General features: G+C 50.9%; 1 protein-coding gene across 2 annotated transcripts in view; it reads left to right on the forward strand.

The window, feature by feature from the left end:
* Positions 1 to 14309, forward strand: part of srgap2 (SLIT-ROBO Rho GTPase activating protein 2) — a 198148-nt gene that overhangs the window by 117843 nt on the left and 65996 nt on the right. For both annotated transcript variants that reach the window (XM_038821042.1, XM_038821043.1), the window contains exon 4: positions 7491 to 7553. In XM_038821042.1, coding sequence (XP_038676970.1) covers positions 7491 to 7553 — 63 coding nt within the window. The remainder of the gene's footprint in view (positions 1 to 7490; positions 7554 to 14309) is intronic.

Here is a 14309-nt window from a genome sequence, read left to right on the forward strand (position 1 = left end):
TATTATAATGATGAGCATAAACTGAGCTGCTTCCAGAGAGAATACCAGCAATGGAATTCAATATCAATTTAGTTCTTCCTAAATTAAACAGATTTAATAAATGAAAGAAAACAAAGACTTGCATTTATATAGAATGTTTCCCCACCACCGGATGTCACGAAGCACTTGATCGCTAATAAAGTTCTTTTGAAGTGTAAGAACTGTTGCAACGTAGGAAACATGAACATAGAACAGTACAGCACAGAACAGGCCCTTCGGCCCTCAATGTTGTGCCGAGCCATGATCACCCTACTCAAACCCACGTATCCACCCTATACCCGTAACACAACAACATCCCCCTTAACCTTACTTTTATTAGGACACTACGGGCAATTTAGCATGGCCAATCCACCTAACCCGCACATCTTCGGACTGTGGGAGGAAACCGGAGCACCCGGAGGAAACCCACGCACACACGGGGAGGACGTGCAGACTCCACACAGACAGTGACCCAGCCGGGAATCGAACCTGGGACCCTGGAGCTGTGAAGCATTTATGCTAACCACCATGCTACCCTGCTGCCCCAGCCTGAGAACCTAATTTGTACACAGCAAGCTCCCACAAGCCGCAGTCTGACGATGACTGGATAATTTGTTTTAATGATATTAATTGGGTAAGAATTGGCCAGGACGCCGGGGATAACTTTTCCACTGTCCGAAAGAATGAGACGGGGGCAATTCAGTGACCCCGTTGCGCCCAGTGCGGAGCCGGGTACAACAGGTGAATCGCGTGCAAGTCCCAAAATTGGGCTCGGTGCCGGGCTAATCGCAAGTTAGCCAACTAGCTTCACCTCACTGGGCGAGATCCAGATCTGAATATTTAAATGATGCAAACGACTCATTTAAATACCCAGCGCCCGGGACTCACCAGCTGCGCCTGGGAAACTTCTCCAGGGAACCGTTTAGTACTGGTCTACACAAATGTGGACCCAGCGTAATGGCACCAGGAGGGTCTCCCAGGGAGGTGCCCCCACAGTGGCCTGGCCTGCGATCGGGGCCCACTGATCCGCGGACGGGCCTGTGCCGTGGGGACACTCTATTCTTCCGCGTCGGCCACTGTGGTCCTCCGCGATGGCCGACGCAGATTTGAACCCCCCTGTGCATGCGCTGGGATGACGCCAGCACACAGCCAAGCCCCTTCCCCGCCGGCCAGTGCGGCGCAAACCACTCTGGCGCCAGCCTAGCCCCTGAAGGTGCAGAGGATTCCGGGTGGCCCCGGAATGGTTCACGCTACTCCTTCGCGCCGGAGTTGAGCGCCCCGCAGAATTCCGCCCCTTTTATTTCCACCAGGCCGGGCAGATGGGGCTTTGGCATAACATCTGATCTGAAATGCCATACCCCTCTCAGGATTGCAATGAGAGTGTCAGCATGGAAATTTCTGCTCAACCCCAGAATGGAACTTGAAGGTAGAACCTCATGACATAGAGAGTGCCACTAATGCTAAAGAACTGAAAAAAGATAGATCGCTTGTCGTTCTGCAAAGCCATTAGTCACTGAAGTAATGTAGGGAATGTGACAGCCAATTTTCACGCAGCAAACTCTCTCAGAAAGCAGTGCGATGATGACCAGATGATGTGTTTTCCGTGAAGTTGGTTGATTTGTGCTGGGAGAGCGCAGCATCATTGAGAGAGGGAAGAGGAAAGATTCAGTGGCCCCTCAAGAATATTGTGTAGTATAACTCCGAAGCAGTTGATAAAAAAAAAGCAGGAATATAATAGTCAGCAGACCATAGGCAATCATCTTCATCCTTCACCTGCTGGGTTTACAGTCAGTTGAAACATTGAGTGTAATTTAGTCCCGAGAGTTACTGCCCACTTACCCAGCCCCAAGTCAGTGACTCTGCAATCAGCCTCAGCATGAAAGCAAATAAATCGTAATGTTGACCAAGCTTTGACCTTGGCAAATGGATCTCCTTATCAGTAGATAATTTGTGTTTTTACAGGGTCAGTGACTCTGCACTCTGTACATTCCACAGGTAGCTCGATAGCTGCCACCTGCCAGACTATATACTATATTAAATATAGGGATGATATATTACTATGTATATTCAATGGATGAAGGCTACACATTGGGAGCAACAAGTTACAGAAAATAAATCTCAAGTCCTCATATTACCCCGAAAGCCTCAAATCATTAACATTGAACCCTGAGGCTTTGATTTAAACAACCCTTCTCCTCTTTTAAAAAAAAATATCGGGGCTGGATTCTCCGTTTCTGCAGCCAAGTGCCGACGCCGGCATGGGAACTGCGGCGTTTTACGACTCCAAAATCGGCGCTGAAAACTCGCTGGTTTCGGGACCAGTAAGTGGCTAGCAGCGGCGCTGGGTAAAACTCCTGGCTCCCGTGGCAAAAACGACCAGAGAATGACCGTGTCCGCGCAAGGCGACGACCTGCAGCGGTCACGCAGTACAACATGGCGCTGGCCGTAAGTGGACCCGACCTGACAAATATGGCCCCCACAGGGCAGTCCCTAGCCAGCCACAACCAGTCCTCCAAGCTCTCGCGGAAGCCTCCCCCACCCCCCTCCCCCCGGGCCAGCAACGCGGCTCACAGCCAACTGTGGCGGCGCTGGACAAAGTGTGCGGCCTCTACGCCGGGTTCCTGACCGTCCAGACCACACATCAACAGTGCGGTCGGGAACTCAGCCCATCAGGGGAGGCACTTCCTATGACGCGCCAATGCCGTTCCAATGCCACACGACGAGATGACACCATTTCGGAGGGAGCAGAGACTCAAAAACCAGCGCCGCCCCCGATTTTGCCATTGGAAGGGATTCTCCACCCGATCGCCGATTACAATATCGCCGTCGGGCAACGGAGAATCCTTCCCATTGTATTTAGCAGTCCATGTATTCTTAAAATTTCTTAGTTCGTTCCATTGAAGCCATTTGGTGAACGGAATGATTCACGAGCAGCAATATGATGATAACCGGATCTGGCTTGAGGTGCTGGATGAAGTGTTTACAAACTGTTTAATAATGAAGCAAATTGTATCTCGATGTACAACGCTGAAAGGACTCTGTTTCATTTGACTGGAGATCCCACTACCTGCATGGACCAGTAGCTCGGTCTGTTCATGAGCCATGTGGGCCGATGTGTTTAGATTTAGATTTAGATTTAGAACAGTACAGCACAGAACAGGCCCTTCGGCCCTCGATGTTGTGCCGAGCAATGATCACCCTACTCAAACTCACGTATCCACCCTATACCCGTAACCCAACAACTCCCCCTTAACCTTACTTTTTAGGACACTACGGGCAATTTAGCATGGCCAATCCACCTAACCCGCACATCTTTGGAGTGTGGGAGGAAACCGGAGCACCCGGAGGAAACCCACGCACACACGGGGAGGACGTGCAGACTCCGCACAGACAGTGACCCAGCCGGGAACCGAACCTGGGACCCTGGAGCTGTGAAGCATTTATGCTAACCACTATGCTACCGTGCTGCCCCTAACTGCCCCCGGCCCATACCCCTCTCAAAGCTGCAGCCATTCGCCTGTGAAACCAGTATTCTGTGCAAATGGCCTCATTGGTTATTGACAAAATCGTTACACGGAGAAAGGAGAAGTTATTCAGGCTTCTACTTGTAAAAGGGGAAGTTAAGAACAAGGAATTGCTGTCTCAGCCCCAGCTCCCGGGTCCAGTTGTTTTTTTTTGGCAAATGCAGCACTCCGTTTCTCTTGGGAAACTCCCTGGTTTGAATCCTGGCCAGACTGATAGGTGTCGAAAGTTCCTGTTTGCTAGAAGCTGATCTGCAATGGGTTTGGGGCCGTTTTGCCCTTGGAGCCCTGGGGCAGGACTGCTGATTGTTCAACACCCTCACTGAGGGAGACCACAAGACGATTTGGTTCACCTTGGGGGTAGGGCAGCATATGACTGGCTTTGGGGTAAGGTTGAGAGAATTGTACACTGCATTTTCTTTTGCTGTACTTCACCTGGTACAGGAAGGCTGAAGTAATGCACTCTGCAATATGAGTGTACCTCACCTCAATCCAAAACGCAGTTGAAAAACTCCACATAAAATAGTTTCACTTGAGCAGAACCGTGGTCTTGTGTATAACGCGCCCTTGCACGTGACACATCTTCAAATTCTCCTTCAGTCTCACATGAGCCCCACGGTCCCCATTTTCACATATGTGCAGTCTCCCCTTGCTGCCTACAGACAGGGAATGCTGAAATTATTGTGCCAGTGCCTAATTCATCCTCCAACATCCTCAAATCCTCTCCTCCGCACAATTTATCTGCTTCGAGAAAGTCATTGTGAGGAGCAAATTACATTTCCATCATTATTTTAAACCCTAAACCACAATTTGTAACATCCCTCAGCATGAGGAAACAGAGCGAAGCAGTCGGTTTCTGTTTTACTATTCAGTAACCACGTTTTGGAGAGATTAGTTTGGTCTTTGTTCTTAAATCATCCAGTTTTATTTTCAAAGTGCTTTTTTTCCAACTAAGGGACAATTTTAGCGTGGCCAAGCCACCTACCCTGTACAGCTTTTGGCTTGTGGGGCGAGATCCACACAGGGGTGGGGAGAATGTGCAAACACCACATGGACAGTGCCTCAGGGCCGGGATCGAACCCGGTCCTTGGAGCTGTGATGCAGCAGTGCTAATCACTGTGCCGCCATGCCGCCCTTTCATCATCCAATCTTTAAACCTATTGGGCGGGATTCTCAGCGAACCAGCAGGGCGGGCCACTCCGACTCCGAGGAATGGCGTGAACCACTCCGGCGTCGGGCCGCCCCAAAGGTGCAGAATCCTCCGCACCTTCAGGGGCTAGGCCAGCGCCAGAGTGTTTGGCGCCGTGCCAGCCGGCGCAGAAGGGCTTTGCGACACGCCAACCGGCACCGAAGGGCCTCCGCCAGCTGGCGCGAGTTGGCACATGCGCGAGAGCGCCAACGTGTGCTGGCATCATCCCAGCGCACGCGCGGGGGGTACTTCTCCACCCTGGCCATGGCAGAGGTTGACAGCCGCCGTTGTGTAGGGGAAGAGTGCCCCCACGACACAGACCCGCCCGCAGATCTGTGGGCCCCGATCGTGGGCCAGGCCACTGTTACGGCACCCCCCGAGGACTCTGCAGGCTGCCCGTGGAGCCAAGTCCCACCGGTTAGCACCTGTTGTGATTTACGCTGGTTGGACCGGCCGAAAACGGGCGGCCACTTGGCCCATCATGGGCCGGAGAATCGCCGGTTGGGGGGGGGGGGGGGGGGGGGGGGGGTGGGCGCTGCCAATGGCCCCCGACCGGTGCGGCCTGGCGGGGGTTCGGAGAATCCTGCTCATTGTCTCATATTCAGGCTGCAACTGCATGCAGCTCTAACCAAAAGATACTCCAGACCTTGAAGTTAGTTCAATCTGAGTTATTGAATCAGTAGCACAGTTAGCACAGTTCTCTATGAGTTCGACTCTCTGCTAACCTAAGTTTGGTTACTCTGTCTGACTGAACCAGACTAGCTCTTAGCCACATGCTGGAGGTGTGATACTGTAAATACACCCTGTCTCACTCTGTAGATGTTGGTCTGTGGAAAGAGGCGGGGTGTGAGTGCCTCGTGCCTTTTATAGTGAGATACCACCCCTGAGTGTCCTGCCTGCTCATTGGTCATGTCCTGTTCTCTGTGTTCATTAGCTGCCTGTCTGTATATCATTATCCACTGAAGAAGGCCTATGGTGTACTAGCGTTCATTAGCAGAGGGATTGAATTTAAGAGCCGTGAGGTGATGATGCAGCTGTACAAAACCTTGGTACGGCCATATTTGGAGGACTGTGTGCAGTTCTGGTCGCTTCATTTTAGGAAGGATGTGGCATCTTTGGAAAAGGTGCAAAGGAGATTTACCAGGATATTGCCTGGAATGGAGAGTAGGTCTTACGAGGAAAGGTTGAGGGTGCTAGGCCTTTTCTCATTAGAACGGAGAAGGATGAGGGGCGACTTGATAGAGGTTTATAAGATGATCAGGGGAATAGATAGAGTAGACAGTCAGAGACTTTTTCCCCAGGTGGAACAAACCATTACAAGGGGACATAAATTTACGATGACGGTGGAAGATATAGGGGGATGTCAGAGGTAGATTCTTTGCCCAGAGAGTAGTGGGGGCATGGAATGCGCTGCCTGTGGAAGTAGTTGAGTCGGAAACATTAGGGACTTTCAAGCGGCTATTGGATAGGTACATGGGTTACAGTAGAATGGTGGGGTGCAGATTAATTTGTTCTTAATTTCGGACAAAAGTTCGGCACAACATCGTGGGTCGAAGGGCCTGTTCTCTGCTGTATTTTCTATGTTCTATGTTCTCTGTCTGTTTCTCTCACTGACCCTCTCTGTCTCTGATTCTCCCCCTCGTGCTATATGTTTCACTATCTGTCTCACTCGCATGGATAAAATCAGGATTTCTTGTACCCTGTGTTTTCTCTGCACATTCTGAATTTATGATTATCTTATTGATTGTGTTTCATCAAAGATGTGAAAGTTAGGTGGATTGGCCATTATCGATGCGCGGGGTTACTGGGGAGGGCGGGGAGTGGGCCTGGGGAGAGTGCTCTCTGGGAGGGTCAGTGCAGACTCGATGGGCCGAATGGTCGCCTCTTGCACTGTAGGGATTCTACAGATTCATTCTCTACAGATGGTGCCTGAGCTGCTGTGTGTTTTCAGCATTTTCGTTTCCTGCCACCTGCTGTATTTTGTTCTATGTTTGAATTCAGAGTCACGCCACTTTGGGGTTTTCATGCAGTTTCGGCCAATCCCAGATTTACACTGCTGTTTAAAATTGGTGCAAAGTGACAGTATAAATATAGCCCAGTGATTGCCAATTCCATTCTTGTCCTCTGTGTGTGACACATGCTAAGACTTCCCAAACTAGGCACGAGTTTATGACCAGTAGATGGTGGTGAGTTTTTAAAAAAATTTAGAGTACCCAATTATTTTTTCCAATTAAGGGGCAATTTAGTCTGGCAAATCCAGCTAACCGGCACATCTTTTGGGTTGTGGGGGCGAAACCCACCCAGACGCGGGGAGAATGTGCAAACTCCACGCAGACAGTGACCCAGGGCCGGGATTCGAACCCGCGTCCTCAGTGCCGTAGGCAACAATGCTAACCACTGTGCCACCGTGTTGCCCTGGTGGTGCGTTTTATCTCATTCGCTGGAGCTGAATTCAAACCAGAGGTCTCCCAATTACCGGAGCATTGTGCAACCCCCAGAAATCAGCTTGGGATTTATTGGACTTTTTAATATGTATAAATTGAAAAGACTGCACTGGTTGAGTTGCTGGTTCTGACATTACATCACTGCCGAACCTCATTGTAGATATTCCTGCACGGCAGAGTCCATTTGGCCTGGTACAGCAGTGCTTCGCGTGGGCGACCAGCTCATGGTGACAGTAGCTTACACCCCCTGGCTTGACACCTACAGAAGGAGTGAGCAACTTCTACCTTGCTTTAACCCAATTTTCTTCCTGATTGCAGAGTAAGGAGGTCGGTGGGCAGCTACACGAAGATCTGATGAAAGTTTTGAACGAATTGTACACGGTGAGTGGAATTTATTTCTTGGCATCTGTTCAGTAACACCAAAACTTCATTGCTCCTGCTCTCATCGTAACTCTGTGGCTAACTGCGCCATTCAGTGTTCTACCAAGTTCAGTCTTTGTTTGCTGACTTCGCTAAACACCATATTGGTTGAGCGAAGGGATTATCGAGACAGGATGAGGCCATTCAGCCCCTCAAGCCTGTTCTGCTATTCAGTCAGATCTTGGAAAAAAATCTTGATCTTGACTGAATTGTATCTCAATTCCATTTAATAATAATATTTATTCGTGCCACAATTAGGCGTACATTAACACTACAATGAAGTTACTGTGAAAATCCCCTAGTTGCCACATTCCGGCACCTGTTGGGGTACACAGAGGGAGAATTCAGAATGTCTAATTTACCTGACAAGCATGTCTTTTGGGACTAGTGGGAGGAAACCCACGCAGACATGTGCAGAACATGCAGACTCCGCACAGTCAGTGACCCAAGCTGGGAATTGAACCTGGGACCTTGGTGCTGTGAAGCAACACTGCTAACCACTGTGCTACCATGCCACCATCCGCCTTTGTTTCTAATCCTTCATACCCCTAATTCAACTAAAATCCAGCAATCTCGGTGTTGAAGTTTTCAATTGACCCACAACCACATCAGATGATGATCTGATGGGGAAGAGAGTTCCAGATTTCTGCTTCCCTTTTGTGTGAAGAAGTGCTTCCTGACATTACCCCTGAATGGCCCTGCCCTAATTTTAAAGATGTAATTAATCTGATTTTCTGTAGACTCAACAGGCTGATCAGCCAGGCCCATTTCTCCAGCGCGCTTGTGGATGGCATTTCCTCTGAGGTGCACACTCCTGGGCATTTAGTTAAGGCCGGACTGAGTTCAAATGTATTCCTCTTTGCATGTTTCAATCGGCCTAGTCTGGGAAAATGGGATATAACTGCAAGCACTCCTTTGTGAGTTAATGTAAAATCTGCCTTACTGGTAAATGTGTTGGTAGTCTGTTTATATTGTAGTGACGGGTCTGAGTGTAACAGTTAGAGTCCAGGTTCCAGTCTGACTCTATATTGTGGTCTCTCTTGGCTAGAATTTGAAGCACTGATTCACAAAAGAGTTCCTCACAGACCTGTGTCCAGGAGAAGAACACTGGGCGGGATTCTCTGATCCCGCACCGGGTCAGAGAATGGCTGGGAGGGGCGAATCCTCCGATGCCGGGCCGCTGATTCCGCTGGCGAGGTCGCCGGGGCGGCGGTCGAGTCGCGCCCCCCCCCCCCCCCCCCCCCCCCCCCCCCCCCCCCCCGCCTGCGATTCTCCGCGTTCGACGGGACGAATGACTGCCGAGTTCTGCCGCCGTCGATTGCGTGTGGTCCTACCCGGCGGGACCTCGCCGTTCTGGCTGCGGGGGCTGTCCTGGTGTGGGGGGAGGGAGGATCCGACGCGGGGGGGGGGGGGGGGGGGGGGGGGGGTCCTCCACGGTGGCCAGGCCTACAATCGGGGCTACCAATCGGCAGGGGGGCTAATTCTGGCGGGGCGTCTATGTTCCTCTGTGCCGGGACCCTGTAGGGCTCCACCATGTTGCCTGGGGGCCGGCTTGGGGAGGGCAACCCACGCGCATGTGCGGACCCACGCCGGCCGTGGCGCGCATGTGTGGACCCACGCCGGCCGTGGCGCGCATCTGCAGACCCCTGCCGCTCGTGCTTGTGCCCGTGTCGGCAGATGGGACTGCATAAAGCGCTCCAGTGTCGTGCTGGCCCCCTGTGCAGCGCAGGATCGATACTCCTCGCGGCCAGATGCCGCTGTCATAAAACGCTCCGGCGTTTACGACGGCGTCAACACTTAGCCCCATTATCAGAGAATCCCGCCCACTATCCCAACAGTTAGAGCGATAAATTTTCTGAGAATAAGGAGGGGAATATCGTCTGCCTGCCCCAAACACTGAAGTTGTCAGGTGGGTTCATCAAAAGTGCCTTAAATGTTCACTTCCAATCCCTTAGCATTTGGCACTGCCCAACATGCTGCAACGTAGCTTCACAGGTAGTCTGGCTTTGCTTCACTCTGGCTGAGCCCTAACTCTGCATTCGCATGGCAAATTTGGAACGAATGTGGAGTGGAGATGGCTGCACTTCCAATGCAAATGCACCTCAGACTTTCGGAGCGATGTATTGAGAGCGACAGAGAAGTTTTAAAAAAAAGAAACAGGCATTTCCTGTTGGTCAGAAGCTGTCCACGGTTTCCAGCTTCATTTCTTGATGTTTACGCAGAGCCCAGCTGGAATCCTCAATCCCATTTAGACAAAGTATTAACTAAGGTGGCAGGTTCAGGAATCAACCATTCAAATGACTGATCATTCTTGTGTTATTTTGAAATGAATTACTTGGTGTTCCAAGTTTAATAGGATGAAGCGCTGTGAATTTGTAAATATCTAAACTCCCTTAAATCATCAGGTTACCCGAGAATGAAGGTTCTCTCATTCCCAACCTTGGGAAATTTTTATTACAAAGAACTGAGACAGAGAACTGATCCAGAATGAGGCATTCCAAGAACCCAATTTCAGCAATTGCTTTAGAAGCGGTTTGGGCCGAGGCCTGGGAATCAGTTTTGAACCCTGCCGTAATCAGGTAGTGGTCTACAGGAAAGGGCTGGAAGGGGAGTCCTGGTGCTTTGCTAACCTCAAGAATGCTTGATCTTGCATGTTGCTACAACAGAAGCAGATGTGGGGCGACAAACAGGATACAGTGCCAGATGTTTTCGCAGAATCCACCGATGCATTATATCCTTCAAAGCCAGAAGGGTTGTGCAATGTCTAAGTCTTTCAAAAGAGGGGCAGATGGAATGTGTTTGAAGTTTGAAGGAAAAGGTTGTAATGTTGGAGCTTAACTCGTTAATGAGGTGTTTTGCAGATGAGAGGGGATAGGTGACACAAGAGTCCGCGTCACCCTCGAGGCGATGACTTTGAGGTTGTTTTGCACAGCCATGTAATTAATGGCTGGTGTGAAAAGATGACTCCAGACATGACATGAAGGCAGGTGAACAGTAGATGCAGTTTAATGCTGCATAATGTCTGTCAGAATCATGTTGACATGATAACTCCTAACATGGCAGGCCATTGATAATGCAACCCTCTAGTGGGCCATTGGGAGCAGGGCCACAACACAGCAACAGTGCACTTGGCCCAATCAGTCCATGGTGATATTTATTCTCCATTGTTGAAGTTGTCTTAAACCCGTGTGCTGCCTCCATTTATTCTTCCTTCCTTCGAAGCCTGTCTCACCCATTTTTAAAATTCTTAATAAATTTAGAGTACCCCATTCATTTTTTTCCAATTAAGGGGCAATTTAGCGTGGCGAATCCACCTACCCTGCACAATTCTTTGGGTTGTGGGGGCAAAACCCATGCAAACATGGGGAAAAAATGTTAAAACTCCACACGGACAGTGACCCAGGTCCGGGATCGCACCTGGGACCTCGGCGCCGTGAGGCAGCAGTGCTAACCACTGCGCCACAGCCCTCATCCATTTTTAAAAGTTGACATGGTTTTGTTAGAGTTGCTAACAAATTTCTTCACAAATTTTTCTCTCTGTCCTACACCTTCTGTTTAATTTTGTAACCAAATTCCCTTGTTCTGGAACCTCAGTCACTGCATTAGTCTGTTTCTATTAAAATTCTAATCCATTCCGTTGTCATTTTAAGCACCTTATGGTGTAGCATCCTTTTCCTGAAACGTTCCCCTTAATTTCTAGTCTTCCAGTCAAAACACACGGAATTCAGTCCCAATCAGGCCAAACTTTGCTCCTCACTCCCTTTCCTTAACCTCGAGCAGTTATTCATTGAATCACTCTACTGCTGCCTTCTCTTTTTCTTTATTTCCGTTATAACCCGCAAGGGATTACAGGGTCAGGATTAACTACCCTGTGGAGTTTGCAGAATACAAGCTCCCCTGATAAAGGGGCGGGGGACCCTGAACAATATTTTTATTTGTATAAATACAGTCAGCCAGTAAGGCAACAACTGGAGAAGATCCAGCAGGGACCTACTGGAGCTGTAAATAACAGTAAAATAAAGTAAGTTTTTGTTTCCACCTTCTCGGTATGGACCCTTACAAAAATTTCCTCCAGCACGGTGGCGCAGTGGTTAGTATTGCTGCCTCACGGCGCCGAGGTCCCAGGTTCGATCCCAGCTCTGGGTCACTGTCCGTGTGGAGTTTGCACGTTCTCCCCGTGTTTGCGTGGGTTTCGTCCCCACAACCCAAAGATGTGCAGGATAGGTGGACTGGCCACTCTAAATTGCCCCTTAATTGGAAAAAATGAATTGGGTTCATTAAATTTATATTAAAAAAATAAATTTCTTTCCCTCCACCTTGTCTCCTTTCCCTGCCCCTCAAAGTCCTCCTCTTAGATGGTGTCTCAGCTTCCCATCCCTCTTTCTCCTTTCCCCATTCCACCCTTTCCATCCTCTTCCTCTTTTCCTGGCAAAATTATTTACACACATAAGTAGGCATCTGTTTGGGAGCGGGGGGGTAGATAGATATACATTTGGGGGTGCCGGAGAGACAATTACAGAGGGCAATACTCGCATGGTTCTGGTGCTGGTGTTGTCCCTTGCTTCTCCCGGATGGATTTCGCTGCCGTTGCCTTCTCGTGCTCACTTCTGCTTCAGCCGGCCCTCCCGTCTTCCGCCTGTATTCTCCTTTTTCTCTGTTCTTGTGGATGCCAAGTTTGTTAAAGTTTCCCTGCCCCCCCCCCCCCCCCCCCCCCCCCCCCCCCCCCCCCCCCCCCCCCCCTCCCGCTCTCCTCTATTGTTCCCTGGCTCTTCCCTCTTCCTTCCCCCAGCCTCCGCCCTGTGGTTCACCTTTCCTTCCTCTTTGATTTAGCTGTGTGTGTCCCCTTCTCTCCCGGTGTATTTCTCCCTCTCATACTTTGGCTACTTTCCCCTGGTTCCTGGCTACTCTTCTGTTTGTTTGTTGGCCACAAATAGGTCCCGGAACAATTGGGTGAATGGCTCCCACGTTCTGTGGAAGCTGTCGTCTGACCCTCGGATGGCGAATTTGATTTTCTCCATTTGGAGAGATTCCGAGAGGTCGGACAGCCAGTCTGCAGCTCTGGGTGCTGCTGGTGACCGTCAACCGAACTGGATGCTACGGCGGGCGATCAGTGAGGAAAGGCAAGGGCGTCCGCCCTCCTCCCCAGGAATAGATCTGGCTGGTCTGAAACCCCGAAGACCGCCACTTTCGGGCATGGCTCCACCCTCATCCCCACCACTTTGGACATTGCCTCAAAGAAGGCTGTCCAGTACTCCACAGGTCTGGGGCAAGACCAGAACATGTGGATGTGCTTGGCCGGGCCTCCTTGCCACCGTTCTCATCTATCCTCCACCTCTGGGAAGAACCTACTCATACAGGTTCTTGTTAAGTGGGCTATATGTACCACTTTTAGCTGCGTCAGGCTGAGCCTTGCACATGTGGAGGTGAAGTTGACCCTATGCAGTGCTTTGCTCCAGAGTCCCCACCCTATTTCAATCCCCAGATCCTCCTCCCATTTCTTTCTTGTTGCGTCCAGTACGGTGTCGGCCCCTTCTACCAGTCGGTCACACATGTCGCTACAGTTTCCTTTCTCTAGCATGCTTGTTTCCAGTAACTCTTCCAGTAATGTCTGTCTTGGTGGTTGTGGGTACGCCCTTGTCTCCTTTCTTAGAAAGTCTTTGAGTTGCAGGTACCTTAGCACGTTCCCCCTGGCTAGCTGGAATTTCTCTGTCAGTTTGTCCATTGTTGCGATCCTACCGTCCGTGTATAGCCAAATTGCTGCCGTAGTTGGTTCCAGGATTGGAGGATGGCTGTCACCACATGGCTGCTGGAGTGTTTTTTGGGTGGGGATGGGAGTGCTGCCGTGGCGAGGGCCTGGAGGGAGGTCCCCCTGCAGGAGGCCTCCTCCGCGCGCACCCATTCGGCTTCTGGCTCCTTGATCCATCCCATTATTTGCTCAGCCGTCGCCGGCCAGTGATAGAATTGTAGGCTTGGGAGGGCTAGCCCCCCCCCCCTGGATTTTGTTTTTTGTAAGACCTTCTTTGGGATCCGAGCATTCTTCCTGCGGAGAATGATGCTTGCCTCCCCTGGCCAAAGCCTCATTCCATGATGACCGTTAGGTTGTCAGAAGCATGTAGGAGAGGAATTGATGCCCTCTCGTGTTAAATTACAGTTTGTGCTGTGATTATAGTCCACCCATTTCTGGCTGAAGGTGGGGGAGTGGGGTTGGGGGGGGGGGGGGGAGCCTGGCCCACGATTGGGGCCCTTCGGTATTCGGGCGGGCCTGTGCCATGGGGGCACTCTATTCCTTCGTGTCTGCCATTGTAACAGTCCACGATGGCCGACGCGGAGATGAACCCCTCTGCACATGCGAATTGCGCTGGGATGACGCCAGCACACGCTGGCGTTCCCGCACATGCTTCAACTCGCGCCGGTCAGCGGAGGCCCTTTGGCGCCGGTTGGCGTGGTGCCAAGCCCCTTCCGCGCTGGCCGGCGCGGCGCAAACCACTCCGGTGCCGGCCTAGCCCCTGAAGGTGCGGAGGATTCGGCACCTTCGGAGCGACCCGGCGCCAGAGTGGTTCACGCAACTCCTTCGCGCCGGAGTTGCCCGCCCCGCCGGTTTTCGCAGAATCCCGCCCAAGATTCTCCATTAGGATTCCGATTTTATTTTGGTGACTTGAGCGTTCAACTGGACTGGGTCAAACACAAAATCACCTTTCCCTGTATGGATTCGCACTT

The sequence above is a fragment of the Scyliorhinus canicula genome, chromosome 15 (genome assembly GCF_902713615.1).
Source record: "Scyliorhinus canicula chromosome 15, sScyCan1.1, whole genome shotgun sequence".
NCBI lineage: Eukaryota > Metazoa > Chordata > Chondrichthyes > Carcharhiniformes > Scyliorhinidae > Scyliorhinus > Scyliorhinus canicula.